The sequence below is a fragment of the Antennarius striatus genome, chromosome 5 (genome assembly GCF_040054535.1).
Source record: "Antennarius striatus isolate MH-2024 chromosome 5, ASM4005453v1, whole genome shotgun sequence".
NCBI classification, from domain to species: domain Eukaryota; kingdom Metazoa; phylum Chordata; class Actinopteri; order Lophiiformes; family Antennariidae; genus Antennarius; species Antennarius striatus.
Genome location: NC_090780.1, coordinates 15154428 through 15179305, shown reverse-complemented (window position 1 = coordinate 15179305; position 24878 = coordinate 15154428). Strand labels below are relative to the sequence as shown.

At 42.6% G+C, this 24878-nt stretch overlaps 1 protein-coding gene across 3 annotated transcripts in view; it reads right to left on the bottom strand.

The window, feature by feature from the left end:
* The window catches only part of LOC137595823 (calmodulin-binding transcription activator 1-like), a 45007-nt gene extending 21023 nt beyond the window's left edge, over window positions 1-23984 (bottom strand). For 2 of the 3 annotated variants that reach the window (XM_068316144.1, XM_068316147.1), the window contains exons 1-4: window positions 23954-23978; window positions 21384-21476; window positions 16779-16882; window positions 1349-1416 (exon numbers count right to left, since the gene is read on the bottom strand). In XM_068316144.1, the coding sequence (XP_068172245.1) occupies window positions 1349-1416; window positions 16779-16882; window positions 21384-21476; window positions 23954-23978 (290 nt within the window). Of the gene's footprint in view, window positions 1-1348; window positions 1417-16778; window positions 16883-21383; window positions 21477-21782; window positions 21871-23953 lie in introns of all 3 variants that reach the window. The other variant, XM_068316146.1, reaches the window with a different exon arrangement.
* Window positions 23985-24878: the final 894 nt, after the last annotated feature.

The following is a 24878-nucleotide window of genomic DNA, read 5'->3' as shown; positions in this document are numbered from 1 at the left end:
GCGAGAGAGTGAGTCCAGTGAAAGGAAGGCGAGTAGGAGGAGGAGCAGAGGAGAAAAAGTGAGAGGAGAGGGAGTGAGAAGGTGAGGGTCATTATATTGAACTGATGAGGCGTCTCACTGAAGGTGATAAATGAAGGTCATTGATTGTTATCTTTATTGAAATCCCCCAAATGCTTTAACACATTCATTTGTATAAAAACACACACACTTGGTTGCACAGCTGTGCGCGCGCACACACACACACACACACACACACACACACACACACACACACACACACACACACACACACACACACACACACACACGTCACTGCTTCTGTTCGCTGAGCTCCTTTTCCATTTGATGGGATTAGCTGTAATCTGTTCTAATCGTGCCTTGTGTCATGTGTAAATGGGATTATATCTAACTGCTGCTCAATAACACCAATATGACTGCTGCTACTGTTGCTGTTGGGAGGCCGAGGCGATATGGCAGCACAACCAATCAATGAGAAATCCATCCACAACATAAACTGTGCTGCAGGCCTCAGGCTGCTCCTGAGAAGAGTCTTTCAGCTCCAACAATGGGAGCGCAGAGGCGTCACCTCAGGCCTCCAGAGCCATCGGTAATCACGACTAGAGACACAAAGTCACCTCTCTACTCTTTACCTCACATTTTTTCCTTTATTTCACTCTTTTTTGTAGTTCTATTTTTCTCTCATCACACCTGTGTTAAGTAAAGTGAATGTCCATAAAGCAATTTATCAATAATTCAAGTTGCCCTTTTCCTTCAGTATGTTTTTTCCTCCCTCCTAGATTCCTTCCTAACTGTAACCTCTCCTTTCTCCTTGTTCAGTCACTTCAATGAATATTAAGCTTTGGGATTTGAATTCCTGTTCACCCCCCTTTTTATACCCCCCCAACACACACACCACACACTCACGCAGCTCCCTATGTTTGATTTACAGTATTTTCCGTACTATAAGGCGCACCTAAAAGCCTATAATTTTTCTCATAAACCTACAATGCGCCTTATAATCCGATGCCCCTTACATATGAAATAAATTATAAAATAAAGTTCATTAAAGGTGCGCCTTATAGTGCAGAAAATACTGTATGCATCATTGACCCTCATACATTTACATTCATTAATACTCTATTAACCAGTTAACAAGGTGCTTTACAGCGCGGCCACGTTCAGAAGCGTTTCCTTCATGTAGAGTAGAAACCCGTTGGAAGCAGTCAATGCGTATCGCTGATGGTTTAATCCAACACACACGTGGTCATAGGGATCTGTCCAACGTGAATCACTGCCTCACTGATGTTTTTGTACGACCCCGATGTAAACATCCGAGCGTCCTCCTCACCTGGTTTTTGGCGATGTCGTCAGCCACTCATCATGTTTCTCAAAAGTGATGAGATACGCAGCAATCTCCTAAAGAGGCAAAGACAAGACAGAAAGGTTACGCTGGTGTGTGTGTTGCTGTGTGTGTGTGTGTGTGTGCTCCTGAGGGTGTGTGTCACCAGGAGATAAAACATAACAGGTATTTCCAGATGACCTGCCAATGCCCACAGAGAATGTGCCACTATCTGATTGCCACGGTGGGGTAAGGGCATCCGATTGGTCACAGAGCAGTCAGTCTGGAGACAGATATAGCGGACAGACCCTAAGGGCCAACAACCAATCACCCTCACCGACACACCAATGTATCCCTCCTCTAGGGAGGAAAAGCTATCTCCTAAGTACACACACACACACACACATGCCAAATAAACATACACAAAAGCAGAGCCATACACCAGCTGAGAGAGCGAGCTGATAGGAAAAGTTTTCTTGTACTTTCCAGCTTTTCAGTTTACCGTCAGATAAATCTTGTTCCTGACTTGATTCCTAATTCCTCCGGCTCTCCTTTCATCTCCTTAGCTCACACTATTTCTTTTTCTTCTTCATCGCTCACATGAATCCAATAAGAAAAAAAATGAAAGTTCAACTCATACAGGTGCATTCTACTGAGAGTACGGCAAAACAAAATGTCCATACACACATAGGCACACATAGAAGCAGACCAAAGAGACTATTGTTCAAACCGCTGGCTTTATAGCTGCTCGTAGAGCGTTGCCTTTCCTCTTTGCTCGCTGAACTCGCTCAACCCTGGTTTCCTTCTTGAAACATCACGCCCTCTGCCTCAATCTCTGACTTCCATCTTACCCACTTGTTGTGAACGACTATGAAATGTAAATGGTCCTCTTAAGGTAATCAGCTTTTGAAATGCAGCACAAAGCAAGAGTGAAGAAGACATTGCTCCAGCACTCCTTGATCTGCCCCTTCAGATCAACAGTCTCTCCTCTCCCCTCCAGACCTCCTCTTCTTTTCTGTTTCTCTATGTGTGTGTGTGTGGCTGTGAGTATATTTTAGGTGTTTGTCCCAGTTTGGCATGAGAGCACTCCAGCTCCACGCCGATCAGATGAGATAGAGGGACAAAGAGTGAGAGGGGACAAACGGTGGGGAGACGAAAAGAGAGAGCAGCTGGAGGATGCTGGCACTTAACTGGATTGTGTTTTTAGTATCCTTCATTCAATCCTCACATCACAACCCCCCACATCCTCACCCTGCCTTTATATGTGAGTCTACATAAACAGTGTGTGTGTGTGTGTGTGTGTGTGTGTGTGTGTGTGTGTGTGTGTGTGTTTGTGTGTGCGTGTGTTGGTGGGATGTCATCCTACCCTATAATAATTATGCTTGTTAATGTCTGTCTGAGACATATGAAAGTTTTTAGCTCCGACTAGTCACACACACAGACACATGCACCAATGCACAGACACACAAACACAAACATACACGAACGCACACACGCACACACACACACACACACACACACACACACACACACACACACACACACACACACACACACACACACACACACACACACACACACAATGCCTCATTCATTTATGCATCTATTCATTAGCTGTGACAGGCAGCCACCTCCACCTCCTCCTCCCAAACCACTTCGCAGCAAGTCAATATCCTATACGGCCCCTCAGTCCTAGCCAGGCGCTTGGGCTCCCCTAGTGACCGTCTGCCAATGGGAGGTGGGAGGAGAGAGGAGAAGACGAGAGGAGTTGAGGGACTGGGAGAGACAGAAGGATGGGAGGATTAAGGAGGGAGAGAGACTTGCAATTAAAGGCCTGCCCCATAAGAGCCATTAAAAAGGCAGAAACAGAGGAGTCAGCTGAAACGGCAGCCTGACACACACTTTGAAACACCCCCCCCTCACCCCCACACACACACATTCACTAAACACACTGCTGCTCACTCCCTCATTGGCACACACGCCCATCTGAAGAGCGACAGGAGTGAGATGGTGAAGGTCGATCCTCAGGAAGTCACAGTTATTGTCACAGTGGAAACCAGTGATGGAGTGCTTGGAGGATGCCTGGTGACACACTGACCCTTCAGGAATACTCTGAGTGTGAGTCTGTGTGTGTGTGTGTGTGTGTGTGTGTGTGTGTGTGTGTGTGTGTGTGTTAGCTGTGCCAGGGACAGGGACAAGTATCTACCTCCAGGGAGATACTCTAGAAACCCAGACGTTGTGCACGTCTGTGTGAGCCTATGTAATAATACATCATGACAGGTCCAGCCGAATGCACACAGATACTCCTCCAAACAAACAGTCTTCCTGTCTGTCTGTTCTTGAGAGAAAGTGAGCGAGAGCGAGAGTTACTTAAGAAATATCTCACAAAGCAGAGCACATAAGTGGGAAGTTAGATCGGAGCAAGCAGTGCAGTTGGGGAAATCAGCCTCCCACTCATGCATAACTGAGAGCATCTCCCTCCAAGAAGTTTCTTGGAGTTGCATGTACAGGAAGCAGACAGGCAGACACACGAATTAGCACAAAGGCGTGTGCACGTGCGCACACACACACACACACACACACACACACACACACACACACACACACACGCACACGCACACACACACACAAGCATTCACATACACTTGCAGGCCTAAGGGAGATTTCCAGAGGAGGGAGGGAGGGAAGGGGAGGGGAGGGGCACCTCCACTGCAACAGACTTATCCAGGAGCTTTCCCCTGGGAGACTCCGTTATAGGGTCTAGCCACAGGCTAGCGTGCGTATGTGTGCGGGTGCGTGTGTGTGTGGGGGTGTGCACGTGAGGCTGAGTGCGTGTTTGTGTGTGTGTGCACGTTGGAAGCCTAATGATGAGCATCAACCCGACAGAGATCTGGGGAAAACAGAGTTGTCTGTAAACTGGAACTGTCACATCCTTTTGAAATGCCTGGAATGAAGGCTGCCGCTGGTTCTCACCACACAAATCATTTGGCATTGAACGGTTTATTTCGACGGCATGAGGAGGTAGGAAACTGAAGCATACTTTTTGAATTACTACAGTATGTTTCTACCCTTTTCCTTGAGTGTGAGTCTTGTATGCATATCTGGTGGAAAGAACTGCATTACCATTACCAGGAGACGTCTGCTGAGGCTGTAATTTGTTCCTGAGCACCTCCACTGGTTCCCTTCTTCCCAGAACAACCTTGTCAGTGTCCGATGTTGATGGATACACTATTCAAAATGAAAGATTATCATAATGCAGTCTACTGGCATCACTCCGAGGCTCTATTTCAGGCACATTTTGTTGATTGTGGTCTATTTTAAAACATTCTTTTATGAATGCATGGAAAATAAGCATAACAACAACAATTTTACACTAAACCTATATTCTGAAACATTTTGATTTGAAAAAATATACATCAATAAGCGATAAGAATGGAGAGGTGCCAGTAGGCGTCTCATCATTCTCAGTTGTTAAGAGATGTTCCACGGAGCCAGTCTCTCTGAATCAGGCAGGGAAAAAAATGAAAAGCTGGGAGTGACCTTTAAAACCACCAATGTCACAGAGCAACGGCTGCTTGTCTCCCAATTTGAGAGTGTGTTAAAGCTGAATAAAAATGTTCATCGTCATGACAACATGACAACCACTGTGTTCTTCTAACCTGGCTGATTCAAACATGGAAAGAGTTACGACACGAGTCCTTTTCTTCTCTTCTTCTGCACCACAGAACTAGATCGACTCTATTGTAAACCAGAGCAAAAATGTGTAGTTTGTATTATATTCCCAAAATGTCTCACTCCCCATAGTGCGTTACTTTCAACAGCCTTTATATTACCTTCACTGACTAATGCAACTGCTTAATGCTGTTTCCATAACAACTGTTGCAAAGCCCCTGATCAGAATTCCTCTCAAGCTTGCCTGTTGTTTATCATATAAACACCTCATCACACACTGGGCAACACACACACTTGCATATCCACAAACATGAAAAAAACTTGTATACACATGAATACAAATGGTCGGCCTATTATTATAAAAAGCCACTTGTGTGAATGAATAAATGAGTAAATAAAAACTTGGCTGGCTTTCTTTGTTCTATCAGTGACATGCTGCACGGACGACACACACACACACACACACACAAACGGACACACACGCACATCGTTAGAGGACGAGGTCTGACCTTCAGAGGGAACCCACCCCGTCACCTGGTTGGCAGAGGGACGTGGGTGTTGCATCCATCTCTGTCATAGCATTCACACACACACTCAGATATGTGTGGACACAAAAATACTTAACATCTCAAGACTAATGCATGGTAGGACATACGAGAGCATATATGCACACAATCACACACAGACCCGCAGAGGTTTGATCTCAGAAGAGTCTCGGTGGTGGCTGCTGCCCATGTGAGTGACGGCTTTATAATGAAACAGTCCCTCTCCCCTCTCCCTCGCCCCCTTACTCCTTCTCCTTTTGGTTTGACCTCTTTACTTTTTCTCCCTTGTCACTCATGGAGAAGTCTAAATATTGAAGGTGGTTACACTACACACACACACGCGCACACGCACACACGCACACACACACACACACACACACACTGTGAAAAGTCACACAAACTTTTTTTTGCCTGAGACCTGAGAGCAAAGAGGAGTCAGGCCCAATCCACTGAAGGAACATCAATCATCCTTTTCTAAGACTTTCTTTCTTTTGCGCACTTTACCTGTCCTCTTCCACCTGCCTTGTATTTGCATTTGAGGAGACAGCCCCCCCCCTCACAGCAGGCAGTTGAACACATCAAAGACAGCTACAGGTGTGTGGTGTCAAACACAATACCAGGACGCCCGCTGCGTTTGGGCATCTGAGATAAAGCCTGTCAGAGTCCTCAAAAACTTCCACATGGTTAATGCGCTCCCTCACACACACACACACACACACACACACACACACACACACACACACACACACACACACACACACACACACACACACACACACACACACACACACACACAGGTATGTTTGAAATCTCTAAGGACAATTGTGTGTAACACTGGGAGGCTGAATGAGTTAGAGCGGTGGTGGTGGGGGGTCTCAATGAATGAGTCTCCAGCGGTTGTTGTTAACCCCTTATGCTTTACTTTGCTCTGAGTCATTTTGCCCCCAGTGGCTCATCACTGCTCCGTTATTGTTGGTGTTATTGTTCTGAAGAGATTTGGTATGCTAAAGAGAGGGATGTAAAGAAGGAGAGAAAGAATTGTGGTGGGAGAGAGAGCAAGAGAAAGTGTGTGCCACCTCTCATTGGCATAAAAACTTGTTTACAACGAGACATAAATTTGGCATCCTGTCAGTCTCTCTATTTCTCTCTCCTCTGACTCTATTTCTTTCTCCTTTACCGCCCTCACTCTCTTTCCCTCTCCCGTGTCTGTCTTTCTCCTCTTCTGCTCTCTCCCTCCGTGCTGCTAAGCGTATTACAACACTCCCTGGTTCAGCCCTCTCTCATTACCATATTCTAATTACATTCGTTAAGGGGAGCATTTGGGAGTTTAATGAATAAATTTGAGAGATGGGTCTCCGTGGCGATCTTTAGGTTTTTCTCCTTCTCATTCAACTGAAGATGGGAGCATACGTGTGTATTTGTGTGCTCTCAGTAAATATCCCTGTAGCTTCTTTTCAGAAAAAAACAAACAAATCTACTGTAGTTAACTGCTGAGTCCTCTCCTGAAAAAAAAAAAAATCAATGCAGAATTCTGTTTGTCTCTACTAAATAAAGATTTCATATCATTTGTTTGTTGTTTTGGAAAAGAAATCAGAGCCACCCGTGTTGAAATCATGCATATTTCACTCTCCTCAAGCATCAAAAACAAACTGCCAAAGACAAGCATCACTATACAGATGTACAAATTGTCTGCAATCTCGGGTGTGCAGTTTTTCTCCTACCAACATTAGAGCTGGAGGCTTCATACTAAGAGACAGACAGGTGGAGTTAAAAGAATAATAAGCAAAAGTAAACATTAAAGGTTATCAACTATGCTCTGGTGGCTGCTTTCCACTCTTTGATCCCTCTCTGCCTAGGATGCAGCCCTGGGCTGTAGACCCGAATAGACTGTTACAATCAGCCTTGCACTAACTCTTTCACGGTATTGCAAAATGTGATATACCTTTCACATGGACTAATAAAGGGGTCCCAAATGCATTCCCAATTCTGATGATTTTTGAGCTTGTGCTTCAATAACTCAATGAGCAAAATTCGTCCCTTCCTCATGAAAATGCTACCACAATGACGTGATTTTACTTGATTTTTCAACTGACAATTAGAAAACACCATACGACACAGAAATACGCAGAATGTGTTCAAATATACAGAATCCACTTTCACCCAAAACTGCTATCAGAATTTGGGCGGTGTCCGGACATGTTACATAACTCTTGCAGTAAAATAAAATGCATGTCTCCTTAAATTCAGCTTTATGCAGACGGGTAATGAAGAAACCAGTGGATGAAGGTCAGACTCTCATCAACCACTGATAACAAAATCCATGAGTGAGAATCTGTAAATGACAATGTCTGATGAACACACGCCATGTAGTTATTAGTTTATAAGTGTATCGTATTGCATATTAATAGATCCAAAGGGGCTCCTCACTGAGGCAACAGTATATTCTTGGTGATGATGCATCGAACAGGGTAGAGCACAGTGTTTGTCATCATCCTCTTTTCAAGCGCTGTGACTCATTCAGTGGGCGTAAAACTATGCTAGCTATCTTTAAACTTCTACATAATGTGAACATGTATACAAATAAATAAAAAACGGACAATTTCACTGTTCAGAAAAAGACGGCATCGATTACTCCTTGTATTATCGTTGCTGATGTATACTATATATGAAGATTAAGACTTACATTGATTAGAATAGACAGATAGTGGGTGTAACTTTGCACATCATATGAACTGCACTTGACTTTGCTTCGAGAGGCAATCATACCGTTAGCCTTATGGCTAGTTAATACCTAATTTTAAGCTATTGTCACTTGGATTAGTAAGCAAGTACTACATAAAATGAGATAAGAGTCTACTTAGTGGGTTCGATTAATTGTGAAGCACTAAAAGACATGAATGAACAGCGTTCTTAATCTCTATCACTTGGTCAAGAAAGAGGTAGAATGTTCTCCGTTCCATGTGATGGTGTTCATCATTTTCTGCTCACCACATTATGCGGTACATTTAAACAATTAGATGTCAGAATGCAAATGTAGCATCAGTATCCCTTTTATATCATTACCTCCTTAGAGCACAAGATGATGGATGCTGTATTACAGCTGAGCTGGTCTTAGAATAATGACACAGCTGCATTAAAACACAAGTGTGTAGACAGTTAATATAGTGTGTACACAAAGACAGACAACACACACACACACACACACACACACACACACACACACACACACACACACACACTCAAATGTGCACACTCACACAGAAATGCCACTTTGTTTAATCTCTCTGGAATCAGTGAAATTTGATTAGCATGACTTTTACAAACACATTCCGTATGAGAGCAGACGTTCCATACATCAGCAGTAGGGAACGGGAGGAAGAGGAGGGTAGAGACAGGTAGAGTAGGGACACAAACACACAAAACGATGTACACGTTACAGGGTAAATATTGCGTGTACATATACAGGCTAATCTTAGCCAATCAGTCCAACTAACATTATAACATCAAAAATAAAAGATGGCAAGAATACGGCTGACCCCTTCCACTGAAATGCTTCACTGCATGACAGCCTTGAACTCCTCTCTTCATTAGAAACTCACAAACTTAAAATTGAAAAAAAAATTGTACAAGATTTAAACAAGATGAAATGTAATTTAAAAAAATCAGCATATGTCTAATGTGCCCAAACGAATTGAATAGAGTGCACCTACGTTCTTATCTAGCAAATGTCGTCTTTTATTCTGAACCAAAGCACGATGTGGTCAGAAATACGTCAATGAACAATGTTCATAATTTGCAGTAAACAGCTGGAGAGCTCCATGTTATGAATTATTGCTTATACTTATACTTATACACAGATATTACAGTAAATCCAGGAGTTTTTTCACTGCAACACCTGACTTTTTTTTAATCATTGTACGGCATTTTCTGAGCAATAAACAACATTGATAAAGCAATTAAACACTGACATGTGCTTACAGATTTTAATTAAGAATAAGAACTACAGCCTGTAAGTAGCCATTAGTGGGTTGAAACCTAATATAAGGCCAACATTCTCAGATCCATATCACATCAACTAAACAGACAGTTTGACCCCACAGCAGTTTTTAAAGAGCATGAACAAATGTGATCTGACACGCTGTGCAGCTCTTTTGTAAATATGTCTCTGAAGTTTTATTGCATACAAATGTCTGTTTTTGTAGCTTCTTTGTTGTGTCTAATAATACATTGTGTAAAATTTACATTGCATGGCATACACAAGTGTGCACAAATTGAATAACTTCTTAACTATTTCTACAAATGACTTTTCTTAACTCCGAGCATTTTCTGTAAACTAAAAAGCAATCATTAAAATTGTCTAAACCAGCAATGTAGAAAATCTCTGTGGAGACTGAATTAACATTACGCCAGCAACAGCAAAAAAAAAAAAAGAAAAAAAAAGAAAAAAGAAAAAATTGCACATTAATTTCTTGAGCAAAATAATTGAAGTTTTAACTTAGTGACTTTTTTCATGCATTAATCTTGCAGATATGTGTCCAGGGAGGCTTAACCGAATAGTGAAAGACATTTTAAATACAGCGACACAATATGTGATTAAGAAGCTATAAAACTGAAAGCTGTCTTGAACATTAAAACCCACCACGATAGGTGGTCACCTCTGTAACCCTCACACACACCAATGAATCCCACATGAACTGTCTTTAATATGTCCGAAAACAACTGAAGCTGTCAGGTTTCCAAATGAACATGTGAAAGCAAAAGTTAACTCAAACAAAAAAGACACAAGGAAGTAAATAAACTGTGAGAATAAAAAGATAGATTGATACTTTTTTTTTAAATTACTATTTTCAAGTATTTAATGATTTGATTATTTGCATCAGACCCAAACACAACCAGCCCGGGCTGCATTTACAGAGTGAAAAGATGCTTTAGTGAACCCTACTTACGTAAAACATGAGTAGAGACTATAAAACATGTATTGAATTCAGAAATCCTGAAATAAGCACGTTCCTTTATGAGTCTCTGCATACATAATTACGCTAAAAACACTAATGAAAAACATTTTTAAAAATCCCAAGGGGTCCCAGCACCTCTGATGCTATATTTACAGAATAATATTTTATTGGCATATCACAGTTGTTTAGGAATATGAACATGCTAAATAGTCTTGTGCGAATATAAAATACATTCAAAGTCTTCCTCCTCATCTAAGGAGAAGAAAGTTCTAAAAGTTAAATAAAGTTATTAAGTTATCTAGACAAACTCTATACACACATTACAAGTGCTCAAAATAGGACCACACGAACGATCTGTGTGTGACACTTTCATGCTTTATCTGTCTCCAATGAATTAAATCTAATTTACACAGCACTCAGATATTACCGAGGTTCTATGAGGGGACATTTAAAGATATAAAAAGTGTTGTCTCTGCTTCACAAGCCTCTCCAGCATTATATTGCAGCAGTCATTGCTTTATTGCAGCAGTCATTGCTGGCCTTTTAGTTCATTTTGGTCGAGTCTGAAATCTAAAAGGAAGTTAAAATACAATGAAACTCAAAGGCACATACACAACACCCCCACACTCACAATCACACATTCCTAGTGTTTAATATATTTCTGTGTCTACAGTTAACAAAATTTTGTGTCAAATTATTGTGGGCAAGATAAATAGTGGGTCTGTGAGACATAAAGAAAACAGAACAGGAGAAAAATATGGGGCTTAAAGGAGAGGGGAGGATCGAAATAAACAATGTCTAATAAATAAACAATCTCTGTGTTCTATGTTCGATTTATCATGCTCAGTCTATTGCACTATGATTACATGCATCAAAAAGGAAATTACATTCATGACTAGAATTGTTTTAACTCTTTCCAGTGCTGCACGTTTGGTCTGAGGTTACAAAACAGTGACAAAACAGTCCCAGTCACAAAATGATATAAAGATAGAAAATGGGAGGAAGAGAGAGAGAGAGAGAGAGAGAGAGAGAGAGAGAGAGAGAGAGAGAGAGCGTGAGAGAAAGAGAGAGTGAGAGAAAGAGAGAGTGAGAGAAAGAGAGAGAAAGAGAGAGAGAAAGAGAGAGAGAGAGAGAGAGAGAGAGAGAGAGAGAGAGAGAGAGAGAGAGAGAGAGAGAGAGAGAGAGAGAGAGAGAGAGAGCCAGCCTGGAGGACTAATTAGTGATTATAACTTGGTGCTCTCCAAAAACAAAATATATCTCAACCTAAAACCAAAAGACAGAGGAATGATTAAAGATGAAAGAATCGGAATCAAATATAAGAAGCAATGAAACAGCCCTCTGGTGCTGTGAGAGCATGTCTGTGTGTGTGTAGACATGTCTGCAAGTGTGTGTGCACTCGCTTTGCTGCCCCCTCATTAAACCAGGCTTTACTCTGGTAAACGGTCACGGCAAAAAAAAACATGTGTCAACAGGAGAAGTTGCTGCCATAGGCTCGCTCTGAAACAGACACACACACACACACACACATACACACACTAACACAATACAATACAAATTCATAAATAGTACACATATTTTTTGAACTTCTGGTAAGTTTCCAGAGGTGTATGACTTTTGTCTTTGTTCCGACACAGCAGACAAAGAGCGTCAGCCCCCCCTGGTCCCGTGCCAGTGTGAGTAGGACATTAGCAATTCACACCTCAAAATCATAAATCAAGGGCACCTTTCTCCACATTATAAAGGGGCCATACAGCAGCAGCCTCCTACCGGCTGCCTGCTTACGCAGTCATTTTCAAAGTGGGGTCCGGGGACCTTAAAGGGTCATCAAGGTTGATTTAGGTGGGCTTCAATTAAAAATTTAGATAATTGTTTAGCTTTGGGTTTCTATAATTGGTCCATAGCATTTTTTTTTTTTTACTGTCATTTGACATTCACCCTCCGCTGCAACGACTTTCACAGATATTGTTTATGCATCCTTATTCACCCACGGGGAACAAGATGGGAAACATCTCAATAAAGAAACACAGGAAAGCGATGCATGCATGCATATGTAATTCAATGTATCTGTGTAATGGCTAACAAACAACAATAACAGCATGAATGATAAATCGAACACGTACACAGGCTTCGACACACTCATTGACAAAGACATATGCTCATAGAATAATGTTTAGCCTTCAACACACACACACACACACACACACACACAAACACACAAACACACATGCGAGTGTGAGTGGGTTCCTGACATTCTTACATTTTAAGTTCTGAAGCATTTGTCCTTGATCATCTTTTTGTCCGTCATACATCTTTGGCATCACAAGCAGCAATACTGACTATGTCACACCTCTCTTATCGCCTTTCATGCACCGAACAATCACAAACAGCATTTGTGTCACACATTCATCGATCAGACTATTAGCAGGAATGCGTGCACGCGCTGACACATGGCGCTGTTACCATGGCAATAGCTGCTCTTTAAATCACATGCACAGACAGGAGGCAGATGGGGCAGTCGTCTTAAATATATATATGCTTTAAGCAATCATGATAGTCTTATGGTGCAGCACAACCAGACACGAGCATGTGTGAACTGTCAAATAGATGTCTGAACACCACGTAGCTACCACTATTTCACAACATGAGAAGAGCGGAGCTCTATAACAATACTGTGGGTTTCTTCGGATTACTTTATAGCGTTGGTATCAAAATAATGTCATCCTCTAGCACTTGATTCTTACACCCACACAGTTGATCGGCGTGTGGTGCAGACATGTACATGCATTGTGACGCAGACGGCAACTCATCTGGGTGACGTGTTGAAGTTTGCACCAACCCATTTGATAGTTTCATCATTGGAATCATTTTGGGGGTGTTGCTCTGAAGCCGAAACCTTTAAAATGCACATTTGATCATGCGTTGATTTGCACATTTGCATAGTGTCCATATGAATGTTTCACAGTCTAATCCAAAATAATCATACACATTCATGAGCTGGAGTCCAGGAGCAGACGCTAAAGTTTGTCTTTGTTGACATTAAAAGAAATTTGATAGCCTTTTTATCACTCTTATTTCAGCACTGAGTGGAATTTGCTGAAAACAACAAGAAAACCGATAACAAATCTTTCTGATAGGTGGTTAAAACATTCTCTACCATCAGTCTGTCCACCTGAATGTAGTTTGTTATCTAAAACTAGTCTGTAGTCTATTAAAATGGACAGATACACATACATCCCCAATCTATTATTGAACAAAAGGCTCACGCCTCCGCTCAGCCCTTCGGGGAGGAATCCATCCCTCCATCCCAGAATAATTTCACACATCAGTAGATACACAAAAGAGAGAGAGCGAGAGAGAGAGAGAGAGAGAGAGAGAGAGAGCGAGGGAAAGAGAAGGGTAAGGGTGGGGGCAGTCAGAAGAAGAGAGGGAAAGAGAATAGAGAGAGGAGGATGATGAGGAATGTACAGAGTAAATATGGATGGGGTCACAGCTCAGTGCCCGTGGGAGGCCAAGGTGTCGTGGGGAGTCATCCGTGACAAAACAGCGATCAGAGGATCTTATGTCATCGTGCACACATGCGCAACCCACAAGCATGCACACAAACACAAACAAACCCACACACATTCGCACAGACATACATCTGCCAGGTAAAAGGTGAGAATAAGGACATCAACACACAAGTTTTTTAGACTTGTAAAAATCGGGTTTTCCGATGTCGGAGGAAGAATTCTCATCCAATGAAAACACACACACACACACACACACACACACACACACACACACACACACACACGCACGCACACACGCACACACACACACACACACACACACACAGAGTCAGGATAATCCTAATTCTACCTCCAAAACATAAACAGCACACTTGAACCTGAGCACCCAAACAGAGGATGAGGAATTTCAACCAATCTTGATTTCCTTTTAACATAAAAATTATGTTTAAATATTTAAACTTACAAATGCAAACATGTACATTCACATCTAAACAGACACAGACGTCTACACAGCAAATAATTACTGGCTGTTTTTCAACGAACGTCTGTCAATAACACATTATCAGACTTCTTGGGCAACATCTAGACTGCAATTTACCACAAACACACACACACACACACGCGCGCGCACACACACACACACGTACCAAGGGGATGGGATTGAAAAAATAAATTGAAAGCTTCAAGTCTGACAGCTGATTACTCTGGAAATCCCACACATGAAATTGCGTTATGTGGCTGCTGAAAGCTACTATACTTCTTTAAATGTCTGCAGTACGGACAGATAAAAATCAAAATCAAAACAATAAAAAAAATTGTGATTGTGTTACAGCAGCTACCAAATAATCAAATACAATTACTTGGCGCTGTACACATCCAAAAAAGAAGTATTCACAAACACTGACTGAAATACATGCATACACTGAAACATATCCATGTCCCAGACACACAGCGAGGCTACACACGACTCCCCTCTGAAAGCAGCGGGCCAGAGGAGCAACAGACACAACGCGTTGTTTAAGTATGCAACAAACTTTATGCCTGGGTGGAAGACGAGCTTTGAAGGAATCCACTGAGGGACACCCAACCTTCCCCTGAACTGAGCCTGCACCTCCTCATCACAAAGCGAGAGTCATGGGGAGAAGGAAGGAAGGGGGCGGGGGGGGTAAAATAATGAATATATGGCAAGCTGGAGAGGAGTCTGATAGAGAAAAAAAGGAGCTGGGGCGGGAGTGGGAGAACTACGAAGGTGCTTTGGCCTACTCCCTGTGCATTGTACACAACTGCTTTTGTGTGGAAATCCCAAACCAGTAGCGGTCACATTGTTCTGAACCACAAACGCACGCTCGCACGCACGCACGCATGCACGCACGCACGCACGCACGCACGCACGCACACACACACACACACACACACACACACACACACACACAACTTGTGTGAGCTCACTGTTCACTAGATACTGTACTTAACTCCCTGTATGACCTTCATTGAGATGAATCGCATGAAAAATGTAATGACTTTGCTGGGAGAAAAACCACAGGCCAAATCAGCTTTGCATTGCATAACAATGCTCGACTTGGTAATCAATAACACAAACACACAAACACACATCCATAATGGAGTGCACAGCCTGCACATGGAGAAAATGTCTCAGCAGAGGCCAACCACATCACAATGGATGGAGTGAACCACCAGTGGGGAACTGTGCGATGCATAACCAAGGAGCTATTGATGATAAACGTCTGCATCCATTTCCACCCATCAAACACTTCTCTAAGCTAACAGCTGAGGCTGGAATGACATGCAAACCTAAAAAGCTTTTCACAACCTACATGTTTAACTTGGAGTTTTTCAGCTCTAAGTAAAGACTTCTTCCAAACCAATTTAGCTTCATTCTACAATTTACCGGTTAGCCAGCAGCACAGTTTAAGTTATTTACTGTTCAATGAACAGTGGATAACTTAAACAGCGTTCATGCTGCAAATATGATGCTAATTTTGGGCCAACTCTGCCCAATAAAAATGAGTGACAGCCATGAAAATATGAGAAGGTTTAAAGCATGCTAAATATTCTAAAATGTGGTTAACAGTAAAGTGAAATAAAAATAAATCTTAAGTTCCTTTAACATAACTTGCTCTTATGATCAAATCCTTTGAGTGCACAAGCTCTGCTCTTGTTTTTATCTCACAGACAGTTTTTCATGTTTTTTTGGAGGACACAATGTAACTAGAGCATCATCTTCACACAGGACACAAAAGAGAAAAAGCACTTACGAGCAAAAATATGCTATGCATTCAACAGTTTTCTATGGTTGCATAGCAACAGCGTGAGGTTCAGATAACAGTCCTTATCCCTATGTCCATAGGGCTTTTGAACTCAGCAGCAATCAGAGGTGGAAACATTCAATCTGCAGCCTCATGTCTTGATTCATAGCCTCTGAGCTCTGTATTGTTTTAGACCCAGGAGCCCGTGATTCCAAAGCTTGAACCCAGAGTTGTTTGGATTACAAAGCAAAATAGACAGCGACTCCTGCAATGGAAAGTACAGTCTGTGGGATTTTCAGCTGTGAGTTCAGGTTGATGCGTCTTTTTTATTTCTTGGTGTCAGAGTTTTAGGGTCCCCTAATGAAAAGCTGAGATTGTGTTTGTTTGCTTCCTCCTCATCCCTCAATGTGACATTAGCTGGAAATGAGTCACCAACAAAAAGTTTTTCTCACTGCCACAATATTTCCCTCCTGTGTATGTCTCATTCTCACCTCGTTGGTGTTCCAGCGATGGCGCTCCTTGGGCAGAGAGGAACATTTGGGTAGACACTCCAGCAGCTTCTTAGGCAGGTAGATCTTCAACTGGCCCGGCTCGTCTGGAGCAGGGGGAGGAAAATATCTCATCAGTCATACTTGTCAAAACACATCATCTGTATCAAATACCGCATCTCTGGCATCTGCATGAACAAAACAATAACAACCTCGTATCATGAAGTATTATCATTTAGAAAATTGAGGCTATCAATATTTGCCATGTAATCTCAGAAGGATCTGTGGTTAAGGGCCATATATTTGATATTTTCTGAGTAATTTTAAGGTTTTTAAGGTTTTTAAAACCTCGTTTTATAATGTGTCCACATTTACTTGGCTTTGCACAAACATCTATTAAGGTATTTAAAGACATTAATTTATTGTGTTAAAAGAAATGTTCTTGACCCATGTGTGGAGTTAAGTGACATTGCACCTATTTTTGGACAGGTGGAGGTCCACGGTGCACTTAGGGTCCACCCAGAAAGCCATTTAGATTAAGAAGAATCCATTACCATAAATTATCAGAGCATTTGGGGGTTGGTAACCATCATGGTCAATAGCTTGGGAATCTCTTATCCCCTTTAAAAGCATTGTACTCTCAACAGTGTTATACAGACAATTTGGTAATGGAGTGGAAGCTCCAGATTAGCCCCTCCTCAGAGGAATGAAGACAAAAATTATCAATGAATTGATCCCACTGACAACTAATGTTTGCGTAGCCAAAGCTTAATGTGTCTTATTTGTCCTAGAAATAGAACTGTAGTCTCATTAAGCAACACAGTACTGTGCTGGGTACAATATTCCTTTATTACGGTGAAAAAAGATAGGTGCATGTTTTCAGTCAGTATCTAATACACCAAAGTATTCCCCAACAATACACTTTTTACTCCTGTTTAGATAATATATGTTTGAACCTAAAGGCCTCAGATATTTAAGGAAATATTTACCTCTTTTTTAAAGCGTAACTTCACATTGGTGACCTTTCTTTAATGATTTAATGCTGTCTCTGAGACAGGGAAGTATTTAAGTACTGAGAGATGGCCTAACATTTGCAGCCTTTGGTCTTTTCAGGGGGATTTGTTTACGATGACAAATATTTAGCTCACTCTAACGTTTCTCAGCATAGTAATGTGACTACTGGTGGAAGAACACAATAATAAAACAGAGAAACACAACACAAAGAGGAGTTTGTGTGGTTTTTGAAGGAGCATTAAGACTGTAACACCATCAAAAATATATGGTACTGCTACATTGCCAGTGAGTTTCCCCACTGCTCCTCTCCTCCCACTGCCTCGTGCAGACACCAAAATACTGAATAGTTGCTTATGAGGCAAAAATCGGACTGCACCTCAGGAAAATAGCAATTCACCAGTACAAAGTGTCCATACATAGATAGAGCCCCTGGTGTGTGACTGTGTGAGTGTGCCTGTTTGTGAGTTCATGCCCGACGGGTGTGCTGCTCTGAAGTCAAAGAGAACAAGCACTCAAAGGTTATTGATAAGCATTTGAGTAGAGGGCGTCCATTCATGACTCTCCTGGGAAGATAGGAATTATACTCTACCTGAGGGCAGATGACAGGGAAAGAGGGAAAAAAAAGAGATAGGTGGAGTGGGAGGGTCAAAGTGGGAGACAGGAAGATAAAGGGAGAAAATGAGCTAGAGAGACAGACATTTAATGAAAAAATAAACGGAGACCATCAGAATATTTAGAAAGTGAGACATTTGCAAGGACAAGAAGAGGAGGAAAATGACACACAAAGACAAAAGGTACTTTAGCAGGATATGACCAGGCTTTGTGTGTGTTTGTCTTCATCTGTTTGTGTCAGTCAGGGGGGTGTTCAGGCACGTATGCTCACCCTAATCAATTATGCATTTATTAATAGAAGGCCTGAGAAGACAAAAATTCAAACAGCTGAATGGTGCAGCAGCTTAGTTAAACAGCTGAATGGTGCAGCTTAGGTAAAGCCTAATTTCTTTTTTAGCAGCGCTCCAGCATCTCTGCTTTGAATGCCAATCAGCGTTTAAACCCCACCCCTCCTGGCTATAACCCCCTCCCCTCCCTGTTCCCTCCCCCTGCTGTTCTGAAGAATTCTCATCAGAGCCTCGCCTTTGAAATAGACCAGAACCACCACATCAAACAAGCCCATTGCACATGCATATGTGCACAGCAAACACCCCCTTGCGTGCACGCACGCGCACACACGCGCACACACACACACACACGCCGACACACACACACACACACACACACACACACACACACACACACACACACACACACACACACACACACACACACATTCACACTGACACATGCAAATAGATGTACCTACACACCCTATGCCTGCCAATCAAAGAACAACCATCACAGAATTTGTCCCAGAGAGGCGTTTTTTAACGTTGACCTTGGTACCATAATCTCTTTCAAAGCACACACCTTCATGGCCAAAGAACATCATCTTAACCAATCCTCACATTTGCTCTCACTACTGACGCAGAACAGAAGACCAACTTTGCAGATTAGTTGAATGCAGATGAGCGTTTACATCCCAAAGGGTTGTATCTTGTATTTCTAACAATGCTGAAGCAGGAATGCCTTCCTGTTTAAAAAAAAAAAATCACCCTGAGTACTGTCGCAATCGTCTTTTCCATCTGCTCCAAATGGCTCTCAGTGGAACTGCTCAATGTTGACAAGGGGCAAAAATTTTGTTAGTGGATGATTCTAATGAATCATCCTGGGATATGTGGAAACACTTCTAAATATGAAAATTTAGTACTGTTTATACTTACATTTCGATCTGAAAACCATTTTTTGTACCTGTGTGGTTTCATCTGTTATGACCCTAAGCAGGTTCATGCTTTTATAGATCACTCATTCACTTGCTAATGTTGTAAAATAAAACAAAAGAGTGAAAAAGCCAAAATGTAAGTATAAAACTGGTGGCTCATTAAGTCACATAGAGAATATGTGTGCTAAAAAGTGAAAATTTGAGGGCCAAAGTGAAACATTGCTCTGGTAACCAATCAAATGCCATCATTTAGACTGGAATCACACAGGAGAGCGGCCTCAGACTGATGAATATTTTACCTCATAAAACTGTCATCTCCATATTTAACACAGAAACAAGCCAATGCCCTTGTGAGATGGCTGTCAGTTAATTATAAAACTCTCCTCAGTAAAGAGAGAGAAAAATGCTCCAAATGCAACTCTTAACTCTCCCCCCACTGATATTAGGAGGCATCGGGGGAAATTTTCACATTTTCCCCCTTTTCGGAATGAAATTAATGTGACAGAAAGAAAGGCTCATTGCACAGCAGCTAGATAGAAGGGTGGCAGGGCAGGAGGGAGAGCCAGGGCAGGAGGGAGAGGGGGGGGGGGGGGCAGAGCATGGGATGAGTTAGAGAGCAGGAAGAGGGATGGAGAGGCAAGAGAAAAGAGGGAGAGCGGGGGTAGGAGGGGGAAGGGATACAGAGACGGGTGTGCATGCTAATTTTATCATTCTGCTGATAAACTTTTCCTCCAGTAATCCTCCAGCTGGGACGTGAGAACAGATACAAGTCGGGGATAGGCTTGGCAAATCTCAGCTTAAATTAAACAGACATCTTAAAAAGAATTCTCTGCTCCGCTCAATTGTTTTTAAAATTATTTGTTGTATATTTACTTTCTATTTTGTAAAGGTCTTCTCATCAATCTTTAAAAATAACATGGTATGATGCAGGTATGAGACCATCTGCTGCTTTTGAAATGAAAAATGGAACTGTGTGCTTGCGTGTGTGTGTGTATGCGTGGTGCGTGCGTGCATTTACGCGTGTGCTGAAGAAATGTTATGTCATGTTGCATTTCTATACCCATAATTTCCACCTGCACCACTGTCTCACTAAGCAGTATGTCTGTCTGCTCGTCCTCACATCTATTTAATTTCCTTATATTTGTCCCTCTAACACAGACACACACACGCGTGCGCACACACACACGCACACACACACACACACACACACACACACACACACACACACACACACACACACACACACACACACACACACAGCAGCACCAGAGACATGCATCTCCATTGTGTCCTCTGAAATCAATAACCAATCACAGCAATCATTGCCTTTATAGTCCCTCTAACACACCACAGCAATGACACTTTCGCACAAATACACAACCATGCGGCGACCTCAGATTACACACTCCATCTCACTTCTAGTTTAACCAGGCCCACTGAGGATTATAGATACATAATGCCATGTGCACAGATTAGGTGTGACAGTAAACTACTGATGGCTAAAGTAAGTTCTGCCTTCTCTGTGGCTGTGTACAGTAGTGTGAGTGCGTGTGTCTAACAATGTAGTGGCACGCATGAATAAACATAGTGTGTGACATAGTTGAATGAGAATGGAATAAAGCCTTTTGGCGGGATGATGCTATGCAGCAACTGAGGTCTCCTTATCATCTGTTCTGTAACAGATCACTTATACACACACTCCCAGAGTCACCCTGGGCTACAGACAAGCGCGCACGTGCATGCACAAATAGTGTGAAGAGCATTTGTGTGTCTCTTACTGGCGTCAGTATCATCACTCTTTGGAGGGGCATGTCCTGTGTAACCAACAGCGATCCTGACCATCCGCTCTGGATTTCTTATCTTCTTCAGTCCTGCAGACAAAATGGTGAGACAGAGACAAAGACACATTTAGAAAATGATCCAGACAGGTTTCCTCGACAGTTGCACACCTGACCTTAGCCTTCATCCATTAAAGCCTGGGGAAAAAAGTGATATGCATGTGAGCTGATCCATTTTCTAATCCACTAACTTGCATCCATTGTGTCCCTGAATCAGTTGGTTACAGTAGATACTCTGTCTCCATGTATGTTACTAACTTGTACCCAGCTTTAGTTTCTCTTCTCTCTCATCATTTCTGTTTCCCTGACCACTGTTGCTATGCTACAAAGTAGACCAACCAGCGCAGAGGGAGATGGTCTTCATTTCTGTATGGTGAACGTTCTTCTCATGCCCACTAGTGTACTCCGCTGATCACACCGCGCACATCTGCCAGGGAATGGAAAGAGTGGAAAGCTGCATGCAATTCATCTGGCTTTGATTCAAGTATGGCCGAGGCCCGTAAATTATTGCGACTACAAATAACACTGAGAGGGCAATGGACAAAAAATCTCTCACACAGTGTGTGAGTCTGGTTGCGTGTGTGTGCAGGTACAGTAGGGCAGGGGGATGGTTTTATATTTATGTGGTACGGTGCCTGCTGATCAGCCCATGGGCCATCTGTCTTTTCAGCAGTTGTAGTTCATTCACGCGATGAGACTCTCAACCCACAGCCTTCCGTTTGCCCCCAGCGTCACTCCACATGCTTGCATGCACATCTCTATACTGTACATGTATGAACGCTATAAACCTCACAATACGCTTCACAATCGCATGATATTACTTGCATGGTTTAAGTCAATCAATAATTAGGTGACAGAAAAATCTTGCTCATCATCACTCCCAAGTGGAGAGATGACTAAACAGTCTTGCCATTTCCGGAATCAATTTGCAATAATCAGAAGAATCAATTAAAAAAAAACATTACAATAAAATGATACGATTTGAGTTCTAAATGACTTTCCACTTTTCCCGTTGATGAGGAACAGCACTGAAAAACGGATTCTGACCGCTTGTAAATATTACATGTTTTAATCTGGTTTATTTTAATAGATTTAAATGTGTTATTAAATCCTACTTATCTTTTTAATTCATTTTAAAACGCATTACCAATAATTAAAACAAGTTAATTTCACTCAATTAAAAGTAATTAGAAAAAAAATTATGCACAAATTTAATTATCACAGACTATCCTGTCTGCGCATCTGCCACCACATGCCGCCACTTCAATCTGGAGATGGGGATTTTTCCACTCTTTTTGGTTGGAAGTTTTCACTCATAGTTTTTTACTGCTGTGGATTAGAATTCTTACCTATGTGGACAGTCCACACACAGAGAAGCCCATTGATGAATGACTTGAGCTAATATGAAACAGTAGTTTGTATCTCCATGAATGAACACACTCCACTGAGCAAATACAAGTACAACAATCTCATTTTAACCATATATGTTATCCTAGATGAAATTATTTCCTGCAACTAAACTAAAAACTGAAATCAAGCGAATTCTTCAGACCTTTTTGTGAATCGTTTGTGACGACACATTTAACTGTTGTGTTTATTGACTTTTGGATGTGACTATCTGAGAAAAGACGACAACACTTGGAACAGATTGCCGGTTAGGGGTTGTTTAGAAGCCAATGTCAAACATGTGAGTCAGGAAAAAAAAGAATCAACCCATTAGTTTAGCTGCAGATCGCGTTGTCATAGTGACTTTTATCATTCGTTAAAAATAATTCATGAATGGACGATTACGGGGGATGAACGGGCGTGTGCGAATAACACTGGAGTTTCCGCCGAGGGAGTAAAAATATGACATTAAGTATAAAATACATTTCTGAAATGACCTAAAAGTGACACACATACACACACTCCACCCCTACTTCCCCAGATGCTGCTCGTACGTAGGACATCAACACGAAACGAGCACAAACATAAACACGCATGCACACACCAGGACTGGATTGTGACTGCATGAATTCACCATTGGACTAGGAGATTTTTTTTTTTTTTTATTATTGCCAATCGGTGAATTAAATGAACGATCCGGTGTTTTATTTGTGCTTAAAAGAGGGAAAAGATAAACACGCGTGCGCGCGCAGAGAGCATCTGAATTCCTTCAGCGTGAACAACTCTCATCTTTCCATCTTTATCGCTTCCACGCAAAAGCCCCCCCCACCCCCCACCCCCCAATGAACGCTGGCAAGCTGTGGACGGTGAAAAACTACCCCATCCCGGCTGACTCAGAGCCTACCGACAGGTCAACTGTCCTCTCCTTATTTGCCATCATCACACCGCTCCACACAGCCGCTGCTTCAGCACCGGGATCCGTGTTTTCGGGACGGACTAGAAGAACCCGGCCGCTCCGCCATCACCCCCTCTCCCCGCTATTCCTCCGTCCCTTCGCGGCTTCTTTTCCACCCCAAACATCAGGGTTCTGCCACTGCAAATAAAATCCGTTATTCCTCGCTTACCTTCCGGCTTGTTTTCGGCAGCCATTTCCCCTCCGCCGCGCGCCTCATCCCTCCTCCTCCTCCTCTTCCTCCTCCTCCTCCTACTAGACCTACTGGTGGTGGTGGCGAAGGGGGTGGGGGTGTGGGGGGGGAAGGCACGCGCGTGCACAGAGAGGACAGCTCAAGGAGGGGGGTGGGGCTGAGATGAAGGGGCGGCGGGGCGAGCCTGCTGCGTTCAGTGACGCGATTGGACCAGATGCCGATGATTGACAGCGAGGATCCGTGATGGTGACTCGCGAAATTCTCCATCCCTCTGTTTAGTCCCAGATGACCACGCCCCCTGTCGCGCACGCGCATTCTCGCGCTCTCTCTCTCTCTCTCCTCACGTCACTGAACAACGTCTGTATTCGAGGACACCTTGACAGCCTCCCACAGCATCATCATCATTCTCATCATCGTCTTCGCTTTCTCTACCCCCCGCCATCTCTCTCTCTCTCTCTCTCTCTCTCTCCCTCCCTCTTTCATACACACAAGCCCGTGCACTCATTTTTATTCACATAAAACTTCCGAAAAACGCGATTTGAGATCGCGTCTGGCCTTAAATTGTGAACCGTTCACGTCTGGAGGGGACGTCGAGGTGATTCGGATGAGCTGGCCGGTGCTGTCACTCGTACAGCCCGCGGTGCTGAAAGAACAGCTCCACTCGCGTTTGCACACTTACTGCATACTCACTGGTGCTTTCTCTCTGTGACCTGGAGGAAGAAAAACTAACGGTGTGACGTGAAAACATGTCTCCTCTCTTCCTGGTGGTTTTTCCCCATTTTTACTCTGGAAGAAAATCGCCGAATCCCTGTCAGTAATATGGATTCGGGAAGTTTGGTTTGTGGGGAGTCAATCAGGAATTCCACCAATATTAACATTTCGCATGAGATTATCCCTCTTAAAT